The sequence below is a fragment of the Coenobita brevimanus genome, chromosome 8 (assembly GCF_032717465.1).
Source record: "Coenobita brevimanus isolate Jiangsu-jjx chromosome 8, ASM3271746v2, whole genome shotgun sequence".
NCBI lineage: Eukaryota > Metazoa > Arthropoda > Malacostraca > Decapoda > Coenobitidae > Coenobita > Coenobita brevimanus.
In genome coordinates, this window is record NC_136961.1 from 26,273,652 (window position 1) to 26,301,575 (window position 27,924).

A 27,924-nucleotide genomic window follows, 5' to 3' on the forward strand; every position below is an offset into this window, starting at 1 on the left:
TCGAGTGCTTTCGTTGCATCAGCTCTGCAAGACTAGCGTGGTACTGTGACGCACTTCAGAGTCAAAACAATGCCAGCATTTTTCAGAGCGTCTGTTAATACTTTCTGTCGATGTGGCGAACTTGAAAAAAAACTCATACAGCTTCTCAAGAAAATCAAAATACTGGATTGCTCCAGAACAGCATTCGGCTGCATTCTTTCCAACTAGGTTCACTAAATGAGCTGTACAAGGAATCCATTTTGTTCTTTTGCAGGACTTTGGCCCGTAGACCATTGTACAGTTGCGAGCAGATGACTCGAGGCCACCTAGTCCACCAACATGTTGGTGTTTTATCTGGTAACAGTGCTAGCTGTGTGACTTGACGGAGATTCAGTCGGCTGTTCAGACAAAACAAACCCATTGATAATTTATCAATGTGCAGTTCTAACTGGTCTCCAATCTATCAGTATGTCATACACATGGTAGTTATATTTATAACCATAGTATTACATCATGGGCATCCAAATAGGGGTGCGTTCATTCATGTTTGACACATGGGTATCGGTAGTGATTTATTTGGTTTGACTATTGCCGTGAACCAAACAACCTTTACCAGTTCTCAAGAGATATACCGTAGGGTTATCAGCTTCCCCGCAAGCTAGCATTATTATCATAAAAATGCCATCGTGCCAGTCATCCCTCACCGTGAACCTCACTTTCGTCGAAGTCTAAATCTCAAGCAGGTGGGAGAGTTTAAGGTTCACACCACAGTAGGCGGAACAGGGGGAGGGGTGTGTGGGAGTTATAAGGAGGGTGGTGGGTAAGGAAGGGAGGGACGAAGTGGGACGTCAGATGGGAGGAGGAGGAGGGAGGGGGCAGGCGGTTGGCTGCAGTATTACACGTATATGAGATTAAAGGTTGTATAAGTTTGTTTTGACATATGCAACCAATGTTTGTTTAATATTCGAGTGGTAAAGTCGAACAATTGCTCTCTATAAATACTTATCATCGTGAACGGGCCAATTGGTTCCACCTTCATGACTCTCCCCATACGTGGCGTCACGTGGTGCCTACGTCACAAACCGAGGTGGTTATGGAGCTGCATACTCAAGATACCCATGTGTCTCACATGAATGAACGCATCAATATTTAGATGCCTGTGTTGTAATACTATGGTTATAAATATATCTACCATGCGTAAGATACGTTAATCATTATCAATATAATATGGAGACCAGTTAGAACTGCAATTAGACAATTTATCTCTGGGTTTGTTTCGCCCAAACAGTCGACTGAATCTCGGTCAAGTTCATAGCACCACTGTTACCAGATAAAACACCAACATGTTGGTGGACTAGGTGGCCTCGAATCATCTGCTCGCAACTGTACATGCCACTCATGGAACTCACATTGTTGTAGTTCTGGTCACGGCAGTTACCGAGATCAGTTTCGTGGGCTTGGAGGAACTGCAACATGGCACTGAACATCTCTTGTGCCTTGTGTCCCTTGCTCGCCATGAACGTAATAAATCTTTCAACTGGGCCATCATTCTCCATGTAACGCAGCACAAGTGTGAGCTGATTGACATGGCTCTCAACGGGCATGGAGTCAAGTGAAATTGAATACTACTTGTTTTGTTTTACTCGTTTGATTATTTCATTCTGAACTTGCTTTCCCATTACATCTATGAGCTTCTCCATTATAGTCGATGACAGATAGCTCGTTTGTCCAACCCCACGTCTGGCATGATTATCAAGATGTTGTGCTAGAAGGCTGTCATACTGGGAGATGAGCTCAATAATCCCAAGATAATTTCCATTTCTAGGCAATCCAATCAACTCGTTATCTTCCCTGAATGCCAAGCCACGTTCAGCAATGAACTTGATGACGCTGACCAGTCGCTTCAATATTGACCACCAGTACTGTTCTCGTTGTTCAATCTGCCGTGTCAGTTCAGCATCAATTCGTTTGAATCCCTTCGACCTAGCATGAAATGCAATAGTTGAGTCATGGTGTTGCTTTGACCGCTCATGACTTTTCAAACGCTCCTCTGCATGTTTCCAATCGGAAAAGCCACCATTAACAAGCGATGTTTGGTGTTTCGACTCATCAGAACACATCAACTTGCAATGGAAACAGTACACACAACCAGTTGATGGGGAAAACACAACCACTTCCTGTTGACGACTTCACCACTGTGATTCTGACAAATGAATAACCCGATGGTACAGATTCATGGATTCTTCCCCTTCTCCCGGGACAATCACTTGGAACACCGAGAAAAAAATCTGAGCATCACAGTTTTCAACAGCTGAGACACTCCATTTCTTATAAAATGTTCTCTCATTCGATCTGAAACAATGACTGGCCACAGTCCAATGTCATTCACTACTTGTGCTTCCTCTTTGTGTTGCTCCTGGTGCTCCTCACCATATCCTTCTCGGTGTTTCTGTTGGTGTTCTTCCTGGTGATCCTCTTGGTGTTGCTCCTGGTGTTCTTTGCGATGTCCCTCACGGTGTTGCTCCTGATGATCTTCCTGGTATTGCTCCTGGTGTTCCTCCCGGTGATCGTTACCTTCATGTTAATGTAAATAATTTTCTAGTTGATCAGCTGCCTCTTTACGAATACAATCTGTGAACTCCCTTGATCTGTTGTTGATGTCTCTGCCTGAGTTTGTCGCGACTGCATTGTTATAAATTCACTTATTTTTCGTGACTTGGATGCCGATACTTCTGCCTGCTTAGCAAGCTGCTTGGCCTTTCACTTTTTTGCAGCTCCACTCTGATTCGTTCTTACTCGATTTTTATGTCTATCTTTCGAATGAGTGTCCATTTTTCAATCTGAATCAGACAATTTATCTTTGAAAATGTCAAAAGTTCACCGTCCTGAAATGAAAAGGCATGAGACTTTGTGTAACGCCATGTTAACTGACGTTCAGTTTGTGTAACATAGCGTGCTCTGCCTGAACAAAAATTAAGGTGACCAGAGTCCCGCTTTTTGGACGTCTGTCGCGCTTTTTTACTTGTGACTAGAATGTTCTGCCTTTTCAGCAAATTAGCTTAAATGTCCCGCTTTTAGAAAATTACCATTGTATTAGTTATAACATGACCTTCTTTTAAGAAACTAGGATGAATCAGAAAAATTATACATAATCCTAACCAAATGAAATATTGATTTATTAATATAAAATCTGTAATACTCACTAGCTTGTAACTTTGGTCGGTCCATTCACTGTACAGTACGTTATGTTTGCGGTTCGTATGAGACGTTTGTGTTTGATTAGCAGCCTCAGGGTGAGATGCAGCGCAGGAGCGGTCGTTATCACTCACATAAGTCAATATATACATACAGGTACATATATATATATATATATATATATATATATATATATATATATATATACACACACACACAAGGGTGGAAGAAAAAAGCATTAAAAAGGAAGTGAAAAGAATAGTCCAAAACAATCCTAAGTTAGTCAGAGATTCAGTAGATATTAACAAATCTATAGTAATCCCTGGTATAGAAGAGGAAGAAGTAAAAAACAAGATCTCAAGAGACAAAGAGAAGATGGCAAATGTAATGGGCATATTGAAAGAAGTAGCAGAGGAAATCTGTAGTAAAGACACAGAGGAACACAAAAGGTTAGGGAAATACGAGAAAAGCAAGTCAAGACCCCTAAAGGTAACCTTCCAGAGTGTAAACACCGTGGAGGAGATACTAAAAAATGCAAAGAATCTTATGGAAAAAGAGGAGTTCAAAAATGCATGGATAAAAAGATGCCTAACACAAGAGGAACTGGAATTACTGAAAGAGAAGAGGGAGGAAGCAAAAACAAAAAATGAGGGAAGATCAGAGGAGGAGAAGAATACATTTTTTTTTACAAAGTAATTGGATTGCAGGTACGAAAGTGGTACATAAACAGGAGGGAATAAAAATGAGGAAGGTAGTAGAACCAAATCATGACAAGTATATAAACAAGATTATGAAGTTGATGTACTCAAATGTGGATGGAATGGTATCTAAATTATTGGAGATGAATGATTATATCAGAGAAAATGAACCACATATAATATGCCTAGCTGAAACAAAATTAACACCAAGGATATCGAATGACATCCTAAACTTAGAGGAATATAATATATGGAGAAGAGATAGAAACTTAAAAAAGGAGGAGGAATTATAATATTAACTAAGAAAAATCTAAAAGTCAAAGAAATAGAATTAGATATACTCTCACAAGTAGAACTGATTGCATTAGAGATAAATACATCTGACGGGAAAGTAACTGTAGCCAATTTGTACATGCCACCCAGATCAAACACATGGGAAAGAGACGAATATGAGGACCTGGCAGAGAGTACAATTCAGAGTTAAAGAGCATTACTACATAAAATGGAAGAGAAATCGAAAAGAATTATACTAATTGGAGATATTAATACAAATATATATTGGAATACTCTAGATATAATAAGCCAAGAAAGCTGTTGGGACCAAAAGCTCCTGGATTTTGTGCAAGAGATTTTCCTAATGCAACATGAAAGGGAAAGCACCAGAAAAAGAGGACTCGATGTGCCCTCAGTGCGAGATCTCATATTTACTAGGCAAGAAAACGATATTGACAATTTAATATATCACCCTCCATTCGGCAAAAGCGACCATGCAGTACTAAATTGCAATTTCAGGATTGCATATGACATAGATAACAGCAATGAGAGTTACAAAAAGAGCCTAAACTATAAAAACGGAAAGTATCATGACCTAAAGAAGTACGTCTTAGAAATTTCTTGGGAAAAGGAAAGAGGACAAGATTTAAATGCTATATATGAAAAATTCCGTGACTTTATGAAATAGGAGTCCAGAAGTACATCCCACAGCACAAAGAAGCAGAAAAGAAAATAAAGAAATGGTTCAATACAGAATGTAAAAAATCAAAAGAAAAAAGATTTGTTGTGGAATAGATACAGAAGACACAATAGTGAAAGGACATATAATAATTACAAACAGGCAAGAAACGATTGCACAAGAATAAGGAGGGAAGCCCAAAAACAGTTTGAGGAGGATATCATAAATAAAAGTAGTGATCAGCCAAAGCTATTTTACAGCTACATCAGAAGCAATACCAAAGTAAAAGATAAAATACGATCCATTACGGACGATGGAATCACCTATACACAAGAGAAGATATTTGTGAAGCACTAAACAAGAATTTCCAATCAGTTTTTACAGAGGAATAAATTTTGAGAGGGATTATGTGGAACATGCATGCCCACACATACTACCAGATATACAAACATCAGAAAAAGAAATACAGGAGGAGCTAAGTATATTAGACAAAGGAAATGCAAATGGTCCTGATGAAATTTCATGTTGGGTGTTACGTGAATGTGCAAAGGAGTTAAGTAAACCATTATTTTTAATTTTCAAGAAATCCTTGAGTTAAGGTAAACTACCTGATATTTGGAAAAAAGCAAACATTGTTCCCTTATTCAAGAAAGGGAATAGACAAAATCCACTTAACTACCGACCAGTATCACTAACCAGTGTTGTAAGCAAGGTATTAGAAAAGCTTATAAAAAAAGCTTGGGTAAATCACCTAGAAGAACACAGTATGATAACAGAAAGACAGATTGGTTTCAGAAAAGGAAAATCATGTGTTACTAATCTGTTGAGCTACTATGACAGAGTAACAGACACATTACAGGAAAGAGAAGGATGGTTGGACAGTATCTATTTACATTTCAAGAAAGCATTTGACACAGTACCACACCAAAGACTTTTATGGAAACTGTACCATCAAGGAGGAATTCGAAGCAATCTGTATTGCTGGATGCAAGATTTTCTCATGAAAAGAGAAATGAGAACAGTACTAAGGGGAAATTACTCATTATGGAAAGAAGTGACTAGTGGAATACCACAGGGCTCAGTGCTGGCACCAATCATGTTTTTAGTGTATATAAATGATATAGACAGTAACACTGGAAATGAAAGCTATCTAAATACGTTTGCAGATGATGCAAAAAATACAAAGGAGAATTACCAACATAGACTCTTGTAATAAGCTACAAGAAGAATTAAATAAACTTCATGAATGGAGTAATACATGGCAAATGGAATTCAATCTGTACAAGTGTCATGTAATCAAGTTTGGTAAGAGTGGAAAAAGACCTGATTGGGATTATGCATTAGGAAATAAAACCCTACACATCAGAAAGAGAGAAGGACCTAGGTATGATTGTCAATAACAGACTATCTCCGGCTGACCACATCAGTGAGAAGGTACGGAACATGTATACACTGCTTGCCAACATGAGAATAGCAACTACATACATAAATGAAGACATGCTAAGAATGATAATAACATCATTCATCAGACCAACCCTGGAGTATGCATCAGTAGTCTGGAGTCCTCATCCCAAAAAACACATAGTCAAGATTGAAAAAGTTCAAAGGGCCGCTACAAGATGGGTACCAAGCTTAACACGTGGCGTCCCGTCGACGTTCTTCCACATCTTCACGTTTTGTCACTGCCAATCCCGTCAACATACTTTAACGTCCTGCAATTGCAAGGTTCATAATTTCCACAATTTTCAAAATTCGCACGAGATTTTCGATTCGCCCACCTACCCAAGCCTCCCCTACCTGCCGCCAGGCAGGCAGCGTCCCAGACCCCGTGTGACCTGCGCTCGCCCTTGTCTCGGTCACTCACCTGTTAGCAGTGACCCAGGTCAGACATGGCACGTAAAGGTCTCTCAGACGACAAAATACAATCCGCCCTGGATGCCTTCACTGGAGATAGTGATTCTCCACTTGATGATGATGTGGTGGATCGAGATTACGTGCAGCCTGACGAGGAAATAACAAGCAGTGATGAGGAGGTCCCTTCGCCCCGGAAAAAGCGGTATGTCACATATCGTAAGGCAAGGGAAGGCCAGCCTGCACCCAAACCACCTGCACGGACCTCTCTCCATCCCCTAGAGAGAGATTCTGATGAGGACGAGGATGAGGACGATGACGATGACGGTGGCTTAGGACGTGATGTTGCCTCGTGGTTGGGGACGGAAAAAATCTCACCCCGAGGATCAGAAGGTGGGGCGAGAAGGCAAATAAGGTATGGTCCTAGTGTTTTGTCTGGGGAAGGCGAAAGTGGTGTGGTGGGAGTGCGGGGTGAAAGGGAAAGTGGTGTGGCAGGAGCGCGGGGTGAAAGGGAAAGTGGTGTGGCAGGAGTGCGGGGTGAAAGGGAAAGTGGTGTGAGGGAGGCAGCATGAGCACGTGGTGCACGTAGGCCTAGGGGAGAGGAGGTGGAGCCACTCCCCAGCACGTCTTTCGCCCCACAATATTCCCAAACTTCCTCCCCACAGCCCCAGGATGTGGGGAAAGGAAGGAAAGGGAAGGGAAAGGATAAAGGAAAAGGGAGAGGGAAGAGAAGTGCGAGTGATGAAAGGCGCCACTCTCCACCTCCCCAACCTCCCCCACCACCCTCACCTCCCCACCCTGATGAAGGCGACAATGGGGACGAGGCTGGAGACAGTGGTGTCTCGTGGAACTGGGAAGATGGGAGTATTTTTACTCCCATCATTCACCCTTTCACTGAGGAGTGGCGGTCTGGTTGCACGGCTCCAGGTGTGCATGCAGGTTCCACTAGGGTGGATTTCTTCCACCTGTTCTTTGGGGAGGCGTTTGTGGGGTGCATAGTGGAACAGACAAACCTATTTTCACGAACACAGAGCCGTGAAAGTGAAAGTTTGGGAACAACGAGCAGGCATTCCCAGCAATATGACTATCCTGTGACAATTTCTGAGATGTTATTTTTTGCCCTGGTTCTCTTGATGGGTGTTGTAAGAAAAAATCAAATACCTGCATACTGGACCACTGACCCAATGACCATCACAACTTTCTTTGGAAAGGTGATGAGTCGTAATAGATTTCAGCAGATTCTCGGCCGCCTCCACTTTTTTGATGCAGAAGATCCAGCTAATGCTAATAACACTGATAAAATGAGGAGAATTAGGCCTGTATTTGATCATTTACGGGAAATGTTCCGCTCCTCATTTTATCCTTACAGAGACCTCGTCATAGACGAGAGTCTTGTGTTGTGGAGAGGCAATATTTCCTTTCGCCAGTACATACCCAGCAAGAGACACCGTTTCGGGTTCAAGATCTTTGTTATGTGTGACTGTAAGACTGGTTATGTGCAAGACATAGTCTTGTACACGGGCGTACAGACAGATATAACAGGAGATCGTAGTATAGGACTCTCAGGGGCCGTGGTGAAGACAATGATAAGGAGTACCTTCATCGTGGTCATGTGTTGTACCTGGACAACTGGTACACTAGCCCTCTTCTCGCTAGGTTCCTCCACCAACACGACACCGGAGGCTGTGGTACAGTCAAGAGAAACCGTCGCCATATGGTCAAGATAGGGAGGAAACTTGACAGAACGAGGTGGTTTTCTTCCAGGCAAATAAAATCCTTGCCACCCTGTGGAACCACAACAGGGAAGTTTGCCTCCTATCAATTGTACACAGCCCCCTGATGCACCGCACAGACTCCGTTGATCACCGTAGCGAGAGGAGGTGCAACGTCTGGAAACCCGAGTCTGTACTGGACTATAATCTGAACATGAGGCAAGTGGATCAGTCAGACTCGATGATTTCCAGTGTTGACTGTGCCAGGACCACGATGAAGTGGTACAAAAAGCTCTTTTTCCACTTGCTCGACATCACGGTCCTGAACACACACTACCTGCACGCCATGACAACGGGAGCATCAGAGACCTTTGAGGGGTTTGTGAGGGAGCTGGCACATGAAATAATCGCCAGGCATGCCCAGGACAGACCCACACTCCGCACCCACACTCCCATGGCTGCCCAGACTCCCCTACGCCTCGCAGGACGCCACTATCCTAGCACAATCCCTTCCCAACCAAACCGTCATAAACCCCAGCGCCGCTGCCATGTATGCAAGCAATCGACAGTCAGATCAGCCACTCAGAGAAAATACACAAGGTACGAGTGTGTAGAGTGCAATGTTGCGTTGTGCCTTCACCCATGTTTCAGAGAGTACCATAACTTCCTACACTACTGAAACTGTGTTGGATGGTGATATGACGCTCAGTATAATGGTAAGGCCAGTCAGTATGTGCTAAGTCTTATATAAAGTTGAAACGGCTGTAATGTTTGCAGGAAAGTAATGTATAAATTGAGAAATAGTGTAAGTTGAAAGAAGTGATATCAAAACTACACCCACTGTGTAAATCTGCGAAAATATGATGCTCAGTACAACATTCTGGTCATAAATATGTGATAGGAAGAATATAAAGTGGAAACGGGTGTAATGTTAGTAGGAAAGTAATTTATAAGTTGAATACTAGTGTAAGATGAAACAAATGATATCGCGATAACACACACTGTGTAAATATGCGATATTATGACGCTCAGTAGAATAGTAAGGTCTCCAATTATGTGATAGCAATTATATCAAGTGGAAACATGTGTAATGTTAGTGGAGAAGTATTATATAAGTACAAAAATAGGTTGTAAGTTGAAATAATAGTCATAGCGACTTCACCCTCTGCGTTATTATGCGCTATTATTAAGCTAAATATTTACATAAGGCCTGAAACTATCTCAAAACAGTTCTCAAAAGTGGAAAAGTGTATAATGTTATTAGGAAAGTATTATGTAAGTTGAAAAAACACAATACGAGTTGAAACAACAGTCACAGCGAGTTCACTCACTACGTAAATAAGCACTAACATTACGCTAAATGTTATTGAAAGGCCTGTGAATACGTAAAAACAGTTCAATAAAATGTAAAATGGTATAATGTTATTGGAGAGGTATTATGTAAGTAGAAAAAATGATATGTATCATGATTCATCAATGTTAGCAATTCATCGTGAACAGTTTGGCCGATTTCGCTCAGTTCGCATGATGGTACAATGCTTATTTCACCTCTATTTTTGTATAAAATCCAGTTTACCCTTGTATCACATGTTTTTATGTTTGTAATAAAAACATATCTACTTACTTTCATTGGTTTCCCAGACTTATAATACCATAGAAAACGTGAGAGGCTCAGACCACCTACAGAGAACACAGTACCAGGTGTAACAAAAGTATACCTGTTTAGGCCACTTATGGACCCCGGTGAACACTTTCTTGGTGATTGACCATTGTTTCTGACCAAAAGCAAAAGTTTTAGCCAAAAAAAATTTGGGTCCAAAAATGGTCGGGATTGGGGGGTACCAGTGGTGAAAAAGTGGTCGGGACAAGGCGGGTTAAGGGATCTAAGTTACGAAGAAAGACTAAATAAACTGAATCTACCAACACTACAGGAGAGAAGGAAAAGAGGTGACATTATTAGGCTATATAAATGCTTATCAGGGAAGGAGAAAATAGATATAAATGATTACTTAACGTATGGGGAAGCATCAGCAAGAGGACACTGCAAAAAACTGCATAAAAAGAGAGGTGATAAAGATGTAAGGAAATTTAGTTTCCCAAATAGAGCAATTGATCAGTGGAATGCACTACCGAATGAAATAGTGTGTGCCAAAACAATTCACAAATTTAAGGATATGTAAGGTTAAATATGGTTTAAGACACAGGACAGTACGAGCTTGACTCATTCCTGTAAAGATACAATTAGGTAAGAACAATTAGGTAAGAACACACGCGCACGCACGCGCCAGTGTCCTGCCTTTAGCTCCAACAAATCTGGTCACCTTAACGAAAATGAGCTTCGCACGTATATTATTGACTTTCAAAACTGGAAACACAAAAAATGTGTAGAAGCATGAACTACGATGGTAACGTTATATACAGCAAAACACGACATGAAAATAATAATAAGTAAAGACTCACCACGAACGCATGTCCCAAAGTGACAACAACTGAGCAAATATGAAAGATTGTTTGCGGCCGGCAGCAGCTCCAGGGTTGCCAGATCTGAACATGGGTGTATAACCAAATTCCTCAAATTTCATTTCCAGATTCAGTTTTTCATTACCAAATTTTTAAAAGAAACATTATTCATGTATTTATCCCTTGCCAATATAGGTACGCCCAAAAAAAGTATCAGCCCTCTAACGGCACGTATCATTCTGAAACATGGACGGAAGCATTGTGAAGTATGGGGGATACTGTGATTATCTGAAAACATTATCCTTGGTAATTATTTGAACTTCAAATTGCAAAAAAAAAAAAAAATGAAAAAATAAGAAAAGAAAAAGAAATCACATACTGGGTGGTACTGTATATGTTTTGAGGCACGAATTTTATAGATTCATGTGTGTCTGCAGAACGTGCTCATTTTCACAACCATCGTATCGTAAGGGGCAAGACTTTTTCTGGGGGCGGGTGTGCGTGTATAAGGGAAAAAAAATCATTTGAAAATTAATGGCATATATTCCTTATTTTCATGTTCTATAGGCTAACAAATAAATCAAGTACATCATCCACTCAGGTTCATTATGGTCTCCAAATCCAATATCAAATCATGCTTATTCATTACCAAACGGATTTTTCATTACTAAATCGGCCCTGATTTGGTAATGAAAAATACCAAATGAGAAGTTGCCCAACATTTGGTGGGAGGCCTCTTCTGGTTGAAGGCCCAGGGCCCAGGCCCCGTGGGCCCACCCCTAAGTCCGGCCCTGCTAGGTAATGATACTGAAGCTGAACTTTCTTTCAGCTCATATGTGTATATGTAAAAAACAATAGTTATTTGTGTAAAAAATATAGAAATATAGAAATAGGTCAATATACAAATCAAAATACGGATAAATCACTCCCTCCAGAGGTGCTGGGCTGCTGGCAGGATCATGAGGGGTTTGAAGATGAGGAGTTATATTGTGTTTGAGTGAGGAGTTATGTAGTGTGTGTGTGTGTGGGGGGGGGTGAGTGTGTATGTAGGGGGATGAATGTGTGTGTGTAAATGTGTGTGTGTGTGTGTGTGTGTGTGTGTGTGTGTGTGTGTGTCTGTGTGTGTGTGTGTGGGGAGGGCATATTCCTCCTTGCAGTACGTTTGCATAACACATGCAGTGCACACAATAGATTTTTCCATGAACACTCTCTGCACAACATATGTATATACTGCATATGTGGTTGTGTGGCGTATTTGTTGTATCTGATCCTTGCACTAGGTTTGTGCTAGGTTTGTGTTTCTCGGTGAGCACTCGCTGCACTTTTTTATACATATACATCACATTAAACCATACGCAATATAGCACTGTCTGAGACTGGTACGATGCCTTTACACTGAAGTCTCTGACGAACATTTGCTGCACTATTTTATACGTAATTTCACGCTAAACCATACGCAATATAAAACACTATCACAATGATTCCATCTCAACCTCCTCTATTAATCCCTTCCCGACTGTATAGCATACGTGACTGCCTATTCCCTTAGCGGCTACGGTGTATCTATATGGCATACGCAATGCCTGCTAAGGTAGGTCAGTTATTTCACTAATCCAGGTATTATATGTTTCACACAATATAAGTATTGGCTTCACTATATGGGTAAAATACTTATATCATTTATGGGCAGGGTGAAGCAGAGTGGCAAACCCCGCTTTAGCAAACCCGACTCCTGCCTGTAGACCTAACGGCTGATAATGGGTCCTAATGCTTTGCAAACAATATATCTATGTTCCATAGACACAATCACATCACAGTATAGTAAAAAAACACTATACAATCACAATATTTCAATAATGGCTTCTGTCTTGGGCAGGAGGGGGAAAATAGAGGATTTAAAGGTTATGCCTGATGCAGCGCTACCCTTCAGCCTGACTAGTCGTAAGGTACTGAGGTTTACTGCTTTGCATTGTCTCCTCAGAGCAGTCACAGTGTTGCAAAGTATTTACTTTGGATGTGAGACTGGCCTACTAGAATGCACCAAAATTTTACGAAAATCAGCTGAAAACTTAATTTTTGTTGATTTTTGTTCTGCTTTTTCACACAATTCACGTCAATGAGTGTTTACCAGGAAAAACCCATGGATGTGAATTGCGTCATCATGTGCGGGAGGGTAAATGAAAATCCATCCTTTTCTGTCATTCATCAGTTATTTTGCTTACTTCAATTCACAGCTTATTTACAAACTCACTTATGTTACCCATTTTCCATCTATTTGGTGTTCCACCCTCCTTCTACCTCTCAGTTCACATAATTTTAATTATAAAAATCCTTTTCACTACTTTATTAACAGACATTTTCCTTATACTTTTTTTTTTTTTTTTTTTAAGGGTCTGATTCAGAGCAAAGGCTTAACAGCCAGACTCCTGAGACCTGGCAGACTTCCAACGCATACCAGTTGCCTCTTATATGTCATCATGTGACCATATTATTTAAGAATCCTTTTTCCTGGCCTTTCCAAAATAATCTCACCTACTCCAAAAATTTTAGGAATGTCTACATTGCATATTATGTCCAAACTAGACAGTCCACTTGCTGTATATTAGCCTAGTTATCCATTCTCAGTCATGATTTTATACTCATGCCATTCCTGACCTCACACTCATGCATTAGACTAGGCACTAATGCACTTTCATGCACTTTGCTTCCAGCTTATGCACCCAGACGTCTACTCGTTATCTTGGCGTTCTTAACACCAGCTACTTTACTTGCTGGAGACACTGATGTTTTTTTCCTTTCAAATAGTTATCACTTCTTTTTCATGTATCTACTGCAACTATCCACAACATCCAGCCATTCCCATATCAGCGCAGAACACTGTGCCAGCTTCTCTCTCTCTCTCTCTTTCTCTCTCGCTTGCTCTCAAAAAAGAACACTAAGCATTTCACCAGCATCAACTCGTACTTTAATTTTTTTTTTGCCCACAAACATACAATATGCCTGAAACAGTGCACATCGCTGTTATTTCACCACTGTCAAGTAACACAGCATCATCTGCATACATCACAGTTCAAATATTCCATGCCTATTAATATATCACCAACATCATAAACGAAGAATCTCTGCAAAAATAGAAGACTGGCATATACAAAAGTTGCGTGCTTTTGTTATATGATTCAACTACTTCAGCGTTAGTAATACTTGCCTGGAAATATGGGATACTTGCAGAATCTGCAACAAGAATTATCCCCACATCAGTGTCATCCAGGACGTCCCTAAGCGTTTCGTAGGGCTGATCGATGTGCCTGACAGCCAGGAGGGACATGAGGTTGCCTGTGTAACTCTGTGTCAGCACTACCATCGTCAACATCCACACCCCCAGCAACACTCGCTCCCACCACCACCACCCAATAGTTTTTGTCACGTCTGTTTTGGGAGATTGAAATACAGTTTTTATCGTCATTTCGAAATCTCCCTCTGCCTATTTTTAGTATTCAAAACAAGGTGTTTTATAGAAAGGGTGGGACAACACACCTTTAACACACCTTTCATTAACAATTGATGTTACCTCAGTATGAACTTAGCTGTTTAGTGCCTCGCTCTGTATGAGTAGGGAGGAAGGAGTTTCTGGGACATTTTCCTGCTTCTGAGACAGACTGCACTGAGGCAGAATGTGAGTATACCAATACACGATTAGTAAGAAAATAGGTCCATGGAGTAAATAGGTCTCTGGGATAAATAAGTCCATAGTTGTAACAGGTCCATAAGAGAAAATAGGTCCATGCAGAATATGTTGCTAGAGAAATTGGTTAGGTTAGAATGTAAATCAAGCGGGTTAAGACAAGTCCATCCAGGAAATAGGTCCATGGGAGAAACTAGGTCCATGAAGGAAAACAGAGAAGGCTGTTTATAAATGGTACATACTGTACGGTAGTGATCATGTGGAATGGGATGTGAGTATAGTACTGTTATTTCATTAACTGCAGAGAGGTTAGTGGACCCTTCAGCATACCTGGCCTAACCCCACCCAGGACAAGGCTCTGGTGCTTAACTTGATCACCACACAGTGCTCTACCAGACACCTGTTGCCACTGGAGCAAAGTTTTGTAATTTATGAAAGCATTTCATTGCTGATGATTATTACATTATAATATTTTGGTTTAAACAAATGTCAACATTAATTTTTGGTACTAGCATGAAAACAGAAATAGACGTCATCTGTGAACAACAGTCTTCACCTGATGGGTGAGGTGCTTGCCTGGCTGCCATAGCAACCCCGCACATCTCGCGACTGTGAGGCAGTCCACAATAAAGGACTAGATACCACAATGTATAAGCTTTTCATTCCATTATTAAGCACAAAAACGTTTGCTATTCATAACTGCTGAACAGTACTTTGCTAAGAATATGTCATAAAATAACTGATGGAGTGATATGTTCGGCTTTGAACATGTGTACAAAGATTTATAAATTGTGGAGGTCTATAAGCGTATTTGGTGCAAGGCAAGTACATTCATGGTTGGTTCTTCCATACAACCACACTTAGTCCAGTTGACACTCCTATGTATCCAATGGTCAACATAGAAGTGTTCTTTCCTATGAAGTTTTATTACCTCACCCAGGATGGAGTTCGTCGCCATATTGTATTTGGTCAAGTTTCTTTGTTGCTCTCCGCATCTGAGGAACTGTCACGCATGTTGGTCAGTTTCATATGTTTGTCTGTCTGTCTGTTTGTCTGCTCTCTATAGGTCACAATTTGCGCCAATTATTTTAACCCCTTTGTACACGATGATGCATTTGTTGTCATTAGGGTCTGGCCATAAAAATATGCATTGACATGTTAGGTGTCTTTAAAGCAAAAAGAAAAAAGAGAGAAAGAAAGAAAACTTAGCCAGAAAATAAGTTTTCAGCCGATCTACGTCAGAGCTTGCCCGGCACTTGTCAAAAGTAATGAGCTGGCAACTGTGGATCCCAATACCAGTGAGAGAGCAGCCAGGTTTTTCAGTACCAAATGAGCTGTGAGTGGAGAAGGTTCTGTGCAGTTTTGTCCCTTTAAATCTCCTCTATTACCTAAGTCCCGGCCATGCAACATATTTCACTATACCAATAGTGCTTATGTATAGTGTTGGGGCACTGTAGTGATTAGATTTGGTGTTTGCAATAGGAAATTTGGTGTTTGTGTAGCATTCCTGCTTGTTATCAGCCATTGGATACAAAGACTGTGCTACTGTTTCTAATCAACTACACTGCCTCTACCCTGCACCAAATGTGAGTATTCAGCTATAAAAATAATGACAATGAATCATGTGAATATAGTGTGCATATCTAGTTAACAAGGAATTGGTGAAATATGTGCAGGAGCTTAGAGGGAGGCAGGAAACTGCCCTACAGTCACATGGCACGGGTAAACCATAGTTTTTTTGCATTTTTCATGAAAACTATGAGGCGTAGAAAAACCGTTCTGATCTCAAATGAAAGTCCATGAAATTCTGCATAAGATAATGAAATAAAAACATAACACTGCAGAGAAAATTTTCTTGCTACAGCTCCCCGAATAAAAACTCTGTTGTCTGTCTGAAATAGGTTTTACTTTTTCGCTTATTACTCAAAAATCATAAATTGTATCAAAGTGCCACCTACCCCTTTCGAAAGCTAATAAAATTACCTCTCCAATGATGGTATATCATGTAGAGATTGATTACTAAACATTCGAGTTATGATGTTGGGAAGTGAGATGAATGTACCCAAATGTTTATTCACATAGCCCTAATGTACACATAGCAAGTTTTTTTTTTTTTGCTTATCATGTGGAACAAACATCGACGAATAGGAATATGTGGGTTTTGTGGCTAAATAAATATGTTTGAGTGGTGAAAATAAGCCGAGAATACGCATTTTTGGAGCACACGGCGGGCAGCAGAGATGGGAGAAAAGCCGATGCCGTGGAACATGAAACTTTTTAAAACTTACTGCATGCAAAAGGGATACAGAAATCAAAAGGTATATATATATATATATATATATATATATATATATATATATTGCCAGACGCCTCAATCCCGTTTGGGGTGGCCATAAACAAATCGCCTCCAAGTCGCCCTGTCCCCCGCCATTTCACTGCCCTGCTCCCAACTCACACACCCCTCTCTCATATGCCTCTCCACCCCATCCCTCCATCTCATCCTCGGCCTCCCGCTCCCTCTTCCCCCCCTCCACCTCACTCACATACACTCTCTTTGTCAATCTTTCACCCTCCATCCTCTCCACATGGCCAAACCACCTCAGTGTGTTCCTCATAACGCTTCCTATCACATCCACATCCACACCACAACACTCCTTTATATCCTCATTCGTCAGCCTGTCTCTCCACGTGACTCCACAGGCTCTTCTTAAATAACTCATCTCCACTGCTCTCACTCTTGACTTGTGTCCTTCCAACAATGTCCAAGCTTCACTTCCGTACGTTAGAGTTGGTATCACAATACTGTCATGTAGTAACTTTTTCACATCCATGCTCACTTCCCTGTTTATTATCACTGCTTTCAAAGAACCAGCAACCTTTCTTCCCTGCTGCACCCTTTCAAGCACTTCACCCTCCAAACCTCCATCCTTACTCATCACACTACCCAAGTACTTAAACGTACTCACATTTTCCAATTCCTCACCATCCAACCACGCTGTACATTCACTAACTTCACCTCTCTCAATGACCATCACTTTACTCTTCCCTACATTCACCTTTAGATTCCGTTTCTTACACACTCTCTCAAACTCATCCACCAAGCCCTGCAGCTCCCCTTCGTCTTCACTCAACAACACAGTATCATCTGCAAACAACAGTACAGGGAGTTTCCAAACACTGTCCTCTCTCACCAGGGCCACTCCAACATCCACTACCCTACCTTGTACCTCTTTTATTACCCCATCCATGTACAGATTGAACAACCATGGAGACATGACACATCCCTGTTTCAAACCAACTTTCAAAGAGAAAAATTCACTTAGTTCACCATCCACACGCACTGCAGCCTTCGCACCATCGTACATACTCTTCACAGCATTCAACAACTTCCCATCTACTCCATATATTCTTAACACTTTCCACAATCCTTGTCTATCCACCCTGTCATATGCTTTCTCCAAATCCATGAAAGCCGCATACAACTTCTTTCCCTTCTCTAGACACTTTTCCACTAAAGATCTAAGAACGAATATCTGATCTACACAACCTCTTCCCTTCCTAAAGCCTCCCTGTTCTTCTCCAACTAATTTCTCTGTTCTTTCTCTAACTCTGTCTATAAGTATCCTACCATACACTTTTCTTATTATACTAAGAAGACAAATGCCCCTATGATTACCACACACTTCTTTTTCCCCTTTTCCTTTGTACAAGGGAATAATTATACCTGACTTCCAATCCTCCTGGACTCTACCTTCCTCCCGGGCCAATCTGCACATCTTCCACATCCATTCTACTACTATCTCTCCCCCATGCTTCAGCATTTCACCACACACTCCATCAATTCCTGGGGCTTTCCCCGATTTAACTTTCTTCATTGCTTCCACAATTTCTATCTTACTGATTTCTTCCTGTCTTCTCACCTCCCTCCTTCTCCCGGCCATTCCCCAGCCACTTATACCCGCATTACTTCCATCCTATATATATATATAAATGCTGGAAGTCTTCTGTTTTAAACAAGATCAGTCAAAGGCCCTGGGCTGGATGAGGGGATGAAACTCCTCAATTGCTGTAGGTCGACAAATCATCAGGACCCAGTGGCTGGCCCAGGCACCATTTTTATCAAATTTCGAAAGTCGATTTTTTTTTTTTTTTTTTCATACCAAATTGAAGAGAAATGTCTGGCACACCTGACAATGCAATTTTTAACTTCCTAAACCCATCATGCAGTTTGCAAGGAAACACAAAAAGTTTCACCAAATGACTGCCTACAAGTCGATGAAAACTAAGTAGAGACAATTGGATCCATACAGCAAGCACTCTGCTACCCACACTGCGGTTAAAAATGAGCAGACACAATCCGACCCATCCAGCAAAGGGAGGAAGAAGAGGGGAAGAGGGCAGAAGGGAAAAGGGGGGAAGAGGGTGGAAGATGGGAAGGGGGAAGAGGGGGGTGTCACGGGGGGGATGTGAATTTAAGAATTAAAAAAGCTAAATATTGCTCGAAAGTAGAGACAAGGAATTGACATGTGAAAATCAAGTAGCAAATTTTACTTTATGCCGGCTTACTTTGTCGATTCTCTAAGGACGAGAATTTTATAAACTTTCTCAACAGTACACAGCAGAGACTAATCGCTCACGAATGCTGATTTTTAGTACTGTTAGCCTCTTGAGAAAGTCACTCCACCCCTGACAATCATTAACTAATAATAATAATGATGGACAGGTTCTGCCGGTGTTTTTAACTCCTGGCTGGCACAATGGATTTAAGTTTAAATATGGAAGAACTGGCTTAATGTAGTTTCTTTCCTTGCGTTTACCTGTACATTACACAGTACAACACTACAAGCTACTTTCGGTTATTTTAGTGTCCCCTCAACTTTTGTCCTTACGTAGGTACCGATATATTCTGGAACACACACACACACACACACACACGTACATTAATTCTGAAATATTTTGTTTGCCGGCAGCGTATATTATGAGTTTAGGCGTAAACTCTTGAGACACCAAATTTTAGCTGAACTGGATGATATTTACTAGTGCCGCATCTTACCCAGACTTTGAACCTGAGCAAAATTAATAATCTTTTTCGTTATTTGAAAAAAAGATGTTTGCTTTAGGCCTACTTCATTGTAGGCTACATTATAGTAATACCTATATATATATATATATATATATATATATATATATATATATATATATATATATCATTTTTCAGGGATTTACCTTTTATTATTAAGCACTTATTTACTATGTCTGAAGTGAAATTGTCAATGCCAGTGACGAAGAGCAGGAATAAAACCAAGATCTGGCTTGTTGGCCAACCAAGTGAAAGACTACCTGGAAGTAAGTTACCTCCTTGTGGAGAAGTGTTACGAGGGGTGATTAGAAAGAAATGACAGTGAGTTCATAAACTTTTATTAGCATGAAGAACTATCAAACTATGACTCACATTCCTTCAAAGTACTCCCCTCCAACCTCTATGCAGCGTTCCATTCTCTTTCTCCACTTCATGAAGCAAGCGTGGTACTCTGAAGACGGTATACTTCGGAGTTCTGAATTGACGGTCCGTGCCAAGTCTTGGAGGCGATGAAATTGCTTCCCAGCGATGGCAGATTTAATTTTTGGAAACAACCAAAAGTCACAGGGAGCCAGGTCAGGGGAGTAGGGTGGGTGGGGGAGCAGAGTTATACCTTGTTGTTCCAGGTACTGCATAGTGAGGCGAGCTTTGTGGGGTGCAGCATTGTCGTGGTGCAGCAAAAGGCGAGACCGACGGCGGGTTGGTGCGGTGTTGGCCTTGTGTTCCAAGACTTGTGGAAGGACCTGGTCTGTGTAGTATTGGGCTGTGATAGTGGACTTTTCAGGCATCACATCCACGCATATTGGTCCTTGAGAATTGAAAAAGATGGTGAAAAGGCGCTTCCGGCTGCGAAATCCTTCCTTCAAAATCTGAGGTCGAGGGTTGTGAAGAATGAAATCCAACACTCATCTCCAGTAGCAACATCTGAGAACCGTTTTGGACCATTTGGTTCAAATTCAGCAAGCCAGACACGACAAATCCTCACCCGTTCAGCCTTTTGCTCATCAGTCAACAAATGGGGTATCCATCGACAACACTTCTTCCTCAGGTGTAATTGTTCATGCACGATGTCATATGCACTCCCATAACTGATATCAAGCTCCAAGGCTAAGAACCTAAGAGTTACAGTTGGATCCTCGTCAATGATGGACCGTGCACAGACAGTTGTTGCTTCGGTCACGGATGTCCGGGGGCGTCCAGAGCGTTGTTCATCTTTCAATTCAGTTTTTCCTGCTGTGAAAGCACGAATCCAGTGGGAAACAGTTTCCAGGGAAGGAGTAGTGTCTGGATAAACTTGTAATAATTCCCCTCGAATCTCTGTTGCTTTCTTTCCCAGTTTCCACCTCATAAAAATGTAGAACCTGCAGCCTTCTTTCGAGTAATCCATGTTTCTGGCCAGAGAGCAAAAACAAGAGTGAAGCATTCACTCACAACAATAAAACAAGAAAAGTCAGGCATACGGCGACAAGTTCAAACTCGTAAGGACAGGCAACTCTGCACTCTCCTTGCTCCCCTACCTCCCATCATTCAAGGTTTTCATGTTATAGCACGAACTGTCATTACTTTCTGATCACCCTTCGTAGCGCAACTTTTTTACCTGATGCGAACAGAGACGCGAACACTGAGGCATTCAGCATGTGTTCTGTCTGACGAACTAACGGGATTCTGGGAGAGAGCTCGCATTCCTGCATCAGAACCACGGAATCTTATCCTCAAAATCAATTCTATCTATAAAGAATGGAGAAAGTTGGAGAAGAGTATGAGTTGGAATATAGAAAGAGAAGAGAAGAAGAGAAAGAACCTCCAAGAACAGATGAAGGATCTCTTTGACACTGCACACACGAATGCCTTCGACCTCATCAGAAATCGTGAAGATAAGAAATTTCTTGTGGCTCATAGGGATAAAGTTAGGTAAGGCTGTATGCTGGGTATTGATGTCAAACTCCATCGGAAAGAGCGAAGACAGAGAGACAACAGACTGAACTGGATAGGAGAGAGCGTGAGAAATGTCATCGAGCAGTAAGAGAGAAAATGGTGGAGCTAGAGTAAAGCCTAACTAGTGATGAAGACGAAACAGGTGACGATTATACAGATATAGAAGGTCCTTCCTTTTCGGCTGCAGCTCCTCTGAAACGCCAACGAGCATGAAAAACAATTATCCCTTCTCCAGTTGCTGTTGCTTTAGATCGAACCGAGACTTCCGACCGTGCTGAAGTTCATCTGCTTTCTGTGACCATTTCTGCATATGGACAATATCCAACAATGTATACTACAGTACCAACAGGCAAAGCATCCGCCGAGATCGAATCAAGAGTCGGAGAGAATATGCAGAATGGCTGAGGAAATAATTCCAACCAGCTATGCCACTTGTGGTGCACTGGGATGAAAAACTAATCCCCGATGTAACAGGAGCAAATGTCACTGAAAGCCTTCCAATTCTTGTCTCAGATGATGGAGTTTCAGATCTTTTAAATGTACCCAGTCTGGACTCGGGGACAGGAAAGGCCATGGCCAGTGTCATCATTGAAACCTTGCATGACTGCAGTATATCTGGACGTGTGGTAGGAATGGCATTCTACACCACCGACAGCAATACCGGATTGTGGGCAGAGGCGTCACCCTTATTCAACAACAGTTGCACAGGGATCTCCTCCACCTGGCTTGTCGGAAACACATTTTTGAGATCCTGTTCAAAAGTCCTCCACCACTTGCCTTAGATTGTCCTAAAGTCCAGACATTCACACTCTCAAGCAGATCAAACCCAAGTGGAATACTATTGACACAACACGCTTTCAGATCTTGAATGACGTTGGGGAAATGCCAGTGACTGATAGTAAGCAATGTGATGAGCTCAGATCATTATGTATGAAACAGTTGCAAGAAAGCCAAGCTCAAGATGATTATCGAGAACTGCTAGAACTGTCCATTGTTGTCTTTGGTGGTGTACCGCCACGTGGAGCGCGGTTTCAGCGCCCTGGTGCTTGCCACCATGCCAGGTGGATGGCTAAAGTTATATATAAGCATCAGAGTCTATCGTTTCCATCATCAGACCAGCACCACACTGAAGTAAGGCCGAGGATTGAAGCGGTTTGTTGTGTTCATCATGAAGCAGTACCTGAAAACAAAGTTCATGGCAATAAATGCAGCTCTAGTACCAGTAAACGATCTCAGGCTTCTCCAGGAATTGTCACTTTATCCTGGTAAGGACATCTCACAAGTCTGCTTGAAAGCATTTGGTCGCACCTTGTGGTATTTGTCAGAGCATTTTTTTTTTTTACGTGTCCGACTCTGGGCAAAGGCTTCAGGACCTATTTCCAAGTCCCAGTGGTCCTCCTTGGGGCCCAGTAGTCCTCCTACATCTCCACATGTCACCACTTCGGCGCTAACACCTACTGTCAATACTGAATACATGTTAGGGCTGTTTCATACAGGACTGGTGTACTGGTATTAGTGGGGGTACTTTTATGACATGTCGGCGGGTCATCTGGTAGATTAGAATAGTCTGCTTTTTAAGAAATTCAAATCCTGAAACTATTCCCTGCCCCAGCCGCGATTCGAACCTGGGTCCATTAGGACTTCAGGCCGCCTCTCTACCGATTCTGCAACCGGCTCCCCCAAGTTGGATTGGCTTTTCGTGATCCGACTGTTGACCCTAAATAGAAGCGAAAAATGGTGATGGCTGTTAATGAAGAAAGAAGATAAGATCAATTAAAGAGAGAAATAATTGAACTTGAGGCAACAGCACTGAATCAGAAAACAGCTTGAAATTTTGTGACTAGTAACACCAAGGAGATCTTCACGGTGCTTGCCCTTCCTCACTCATTCCCAAAATTCGATCCATCTATATGGGAAAGTCGTGAGGATTACAAGGAAGCTGAGCGCATCATCCGGGGTCTTCAGGTGACAAATGACTCTGCTGAAAGAGGGGTAGCCCTAATTCAAGAGTTTAATCCAGTGTTGACCAAGAACGAGGATCAACGGCAATTTCTTCTCCAGGTCGTTGCGCAACATAAGTGTATCCAGATGCGAAGATGGCTACAGCTGGCAGCAATTACAATCCATAGAACTAGGCAACAATGAGTGGCAGGTGAATTTCCATGATGCCGCCCCCAGTGAGGGGCTAATACACTGCAAAGAGGAGGACCTAGGTAAGCCAATGGTATATTAACATAATGCCATAGCAATATAAACTTGAACATCATGCAGCACCAGTTAAAAATATCTAATAAGCATGAATATTTGCGTTCACCATTTATTAACGATTAGGAACAAAGTCCCGCAGCAGCTGAAGGATATTTTTCAAGTTGAAAATTAAGGACCACGCTAATATACTGTTTGTATATATATATATATATATATATATATATATATATATATATTATATATATATATATATATATATATATATATATATATATATATGTGTGTGTGTGTGTGTGTGTGTGTGTGTGTTCTTACTTCCCTCATTGTTCTTACATAATTATCTTTACGGGAATAAGTCAAGCTCGTACTGTCCCGTGTATTAAACCATTTTCATCATACATATCCTTAAATTTTTTAATAGTTTTGGCACACACTACTTCATTCAGTAATGCATTCCACTGGTCAATTGCCCTTTTGGGGAAACTGAATTTACTTACGTCTTTATCGTCATTTTATGTAGCTTTTTGCCGTGTCCTCTTGATGATACGTTATATATTCATTTATGCCTATTTTCTCCACCTCCGAGGTGCATTTATATGGTGTTGGTAGATTCAGTTTTTCTAATCTCTCTTCGTAGCTTTTTTTTTTTTTTTTTTTTTTTTTTTTGTGTCCGACTCTGGGCATAGGATTCACAGCCTGCTCTCGAGGCCCAGTAGTCCTCCTACATACCATACACCTCTCTACATGTCACGACTTCGGTGCTAACACCCACCGTCCATATTGAATACATGCTAGGGCTGTCTCATACAGGACTGGTGTATTGGTATTAGCGGGGGTACTTTTATGACATGTCGGCGTGTCATCTGGTAGATCAGGAAAGTCTGCTTTTATGAAATTCAAATCCTTAAACTGTTCCCTGTCCCATTCGGGATTCGAACCTGGGTCCATCAGGACTGCAGGCCGCATCTCTACCAATTCAGCTTAGATCCCTTAAGCTTGGTATCCTTCTTGTAGCTCCCCTTTGTACTATTTCAATCTTATGTATGTGTTTTTTGAGATGAAGATTCCATACTACTGATGCATATTCTAGGGTTGGTCTGATGAATGATGTTATTATCTTTCTCAACATGTTTTCATTTACATATGTGAATGCTACTCTCTTATTAGCAAACAGTGTATTCATGTTACGTACCTTCTCATTGATATGGTCATCTGGAGATAGTCTATTATTGATAATTACTCCTAGGTCCTTTTCTCTTTTTGATAAGTGTAGGGTTGTTCTTCCTAACTTATAATCCCAATCTGGTCTTTTCTCACTTTTACCAAATTTAATTACATGACACTTGTCCACACTGAATTCCATTTGCCATTTATTGCTGTATTGATGAAACTTGTTTAATTCCTCTTGCAGGTCTTTGCAAGAATCTGTGTTAGTAATTTTCCTTTGAAATTTTGCATCATCTGCAAACATATTTAGATAGCTTCCATTTCCAGTGTTACGGCATATGTCATTTATATATACTATAAACATAATTGGTGCCAGCACTGAGCCATGTGGCACTCCGCTGGTCACTTCCTTCCGTGATGAGTGATATCCCCTTAATATTGTTTTCATTTCCCTTTTTCTGAGAAAATCCTGCATCCAACAGTACAAATTTCCTTGGATACCTCCTTGATGGTGCAGTTTCCATAAAAGTCTTTGGTGTGGTACTCTGTCAAATGCTTTCTTAAAATCTACATAAATACTGTCCACCCATTCTTCTCTTTTCTGTAATGTTTCCGGAACTCTATCATAGTAGCTTAATAGATTAGTACGGTAACACATGATTTTTCTGTGTGTGTGTGTGTGTGTGTGTGTCCATTCGTATACATAATTACCTTCGCCAACGACGTTGGAGGAGATTATGCTTTCACCTATAGTAGTCTGTTTGTTTGTCTGCACGATATCTCCAAAAGTTCTCATTTGAATTTCATTGAAAGGTTGTGTAAGGGTCGGTCATAGGCCAAGAAGGGATTTATTAAATTTCGGGGTAGATCCGGATCCTAATCCTATGTATCTCGCACAATATCTCAAAAAGTTCTCAAAGAATTTCAATAAAACTTTGTGGAAGAGTGAACCATGGGTCATGGAACAATTTATTAAAATTTGGAGCAGATCCGGATCCTATGTATTCCACACAAAATCTCCAAGGATCCGGATCCAAATCCTTTTAAATGGCAGTGACATTGGTGGAGGTATGCGCTTTCTGAGTGCTTATTATTTTACAAGAGAAATTTTGTCTGTTTGTCTGTCTGTCTGTCCTCTGTATGAATCGAGAGGAATGCACAGAGAACTCTCTAAATAGCTCTACCAAGTGAAACGTTTTATGACGAATTTAGCTGTGTACATTTGAATTGCAAAGGTAACGCCTGTGATGGCCAGGATTAAAACTGATTGAAAGTAACTGTCAACCTGGTGGAGACATGGTAGCCAATTACCGAAGAATTTTTTACTTCTACATATATAATTATCATTATCAGGTACTGTACAACGGGACGGATGGGTGAACGGATTGGTGAGGTGGGCAGGGCGGGTGGCGTAGGTAGGTAGTGGGACAATAGGTATATGGTAGGAAGAGGTCCATGGGGAATACATCCCTGGGGAAATGATCCCAATGGAGATACATGGGTTCAATGGGTAAAATAGGATCCCAGGTGTCTTCTATAGAGAAGTAGCCATCCAGAGTTCAGGGCAATACCGGTAATCACAGGATTTTACCTGTGCAATGCCAACCCCTGCAAGTACATCTGTTTGTGATGTAAGGTGGTCACATCAAACAGGCTAGGTCATGTGAGGGTGAGACAGCCAGTGGAAGGCGAGGATCCAGTGGGAGAGTAAGCAGCTCAAATCACTCCTAATGTAGCATTCTCTCTGATAAAAGCCTCTGGTCGAAATGTCTGAGAGTAAACTCGATTCTCTCACGTGTGTGTGTGTTTTTTCCTAATCACTCTGTAAAAACGACTTGTCAACACACACACACACACACACACACATATATATATATATATATACAGTAATCACTCCAATATCCGGATCAATAGAGCCATCGGTAGGTTCGGATATTGGTTTTGTCCGGATATTGGGCCCCAGCTTATGGACTTGTACTTACGGACCCTAACACAGAGAAACACCTATACAACTCCCTCCGGACATGCATAGCACCTATTTAACACCCAAATCACACCAATAAGGCACATAAATGACTGAAATAAATGCAATAGACACATAAAATGTGGGTTTAGAAGTATGTTCATACATTAATAAACATTCTGGTACTTATGGACTCTAACCGAACCTAACCTAACCGAACCTAACCGAACTCTGAAAACCACATTCCCTACTGCACATGCATGAGGTAAGTTTAGTATGGAAAGAAGTACAGTATGACACTTTCTGGTAAGTATAGTATGGGAAAAAATACAATATGAAACATTCTGGTAAATATAGTATGGAAAATAGTACAACATGAAACATTTTGGCTACTTACAGCAAGTCCCTGGCCACCTCGATGAATAACCGCCTCCTCTCGGACTCTGACAGTAAGAACGATTTCCTGAAGCACGTGCACTACACTCTTCCTGAAGTCTTGCACTGAACTTAGTCACTAACACACAGAAGTCCGTTCTTTTCACAGTGTTCACTTTAGTCCAAATAATGTTCCATTAAATTTAAGTGTTGCACATTAACTTTTCCCAAGTTTTTTAAGTTTCCAAAGCCAAAACAAAGAAGGTTAGTTACGTTAAATTTCTTTTCTACTTAGTCTTTCTTCCAACTTGAAAACCTTAACACAACACACCGTTTTTTTCACTGCACAACACTCAAAATTCCCGTGTGGTCTAGTGGAGAAGTTCTTGCGGTTTATTCACTGTCAGAGCCCGAGAGTATCACTGGCAGGCGTCCAAGGGTGCATCGGTGGGTAGTGGTGATGGCGTGCCGACTACAGAAGACTCTGAAGACAGCCGCAAACTCACGTCGAGCGGTGACTCCACTGTAGCTGATGTGCTGGGCTGTGGCTCGGAGCATGAGGGCCTGTCTTGGGAGGCAACGGAGTGGAACCAGGGCTTGGCACAGCGGGGGTCACGGGCCTGAAAAAACTGTCAATCGTTGACTGACGCAAGGACCGACGATTCTG

General features: G+C 41.3%; 1 protein-coding gene across 1 annotated transcript in view; it reads right to left on the reverse strand.

Moving 5' to 3' along the window:
* LOC145407125 (glutamate receptor ionotropic, delta-2-like) overlaps positions 1-27,924 on the reverse strand; it is a 101,818-nt gene that overhangs the window by 48,105 nt on the left and 25,789 nt on the right. Inside the window, exon 5 of the mRNA XM_080278147.1 lies at positions 14,053-14,273. Within this exon, the coding sequence (XP_080134273.1) occupies positions 14,053-14,273 (221 nt within the window). The remainder of the gene's footprint in view (positions 1-14,052; positions 14,274-27,924) is intronic.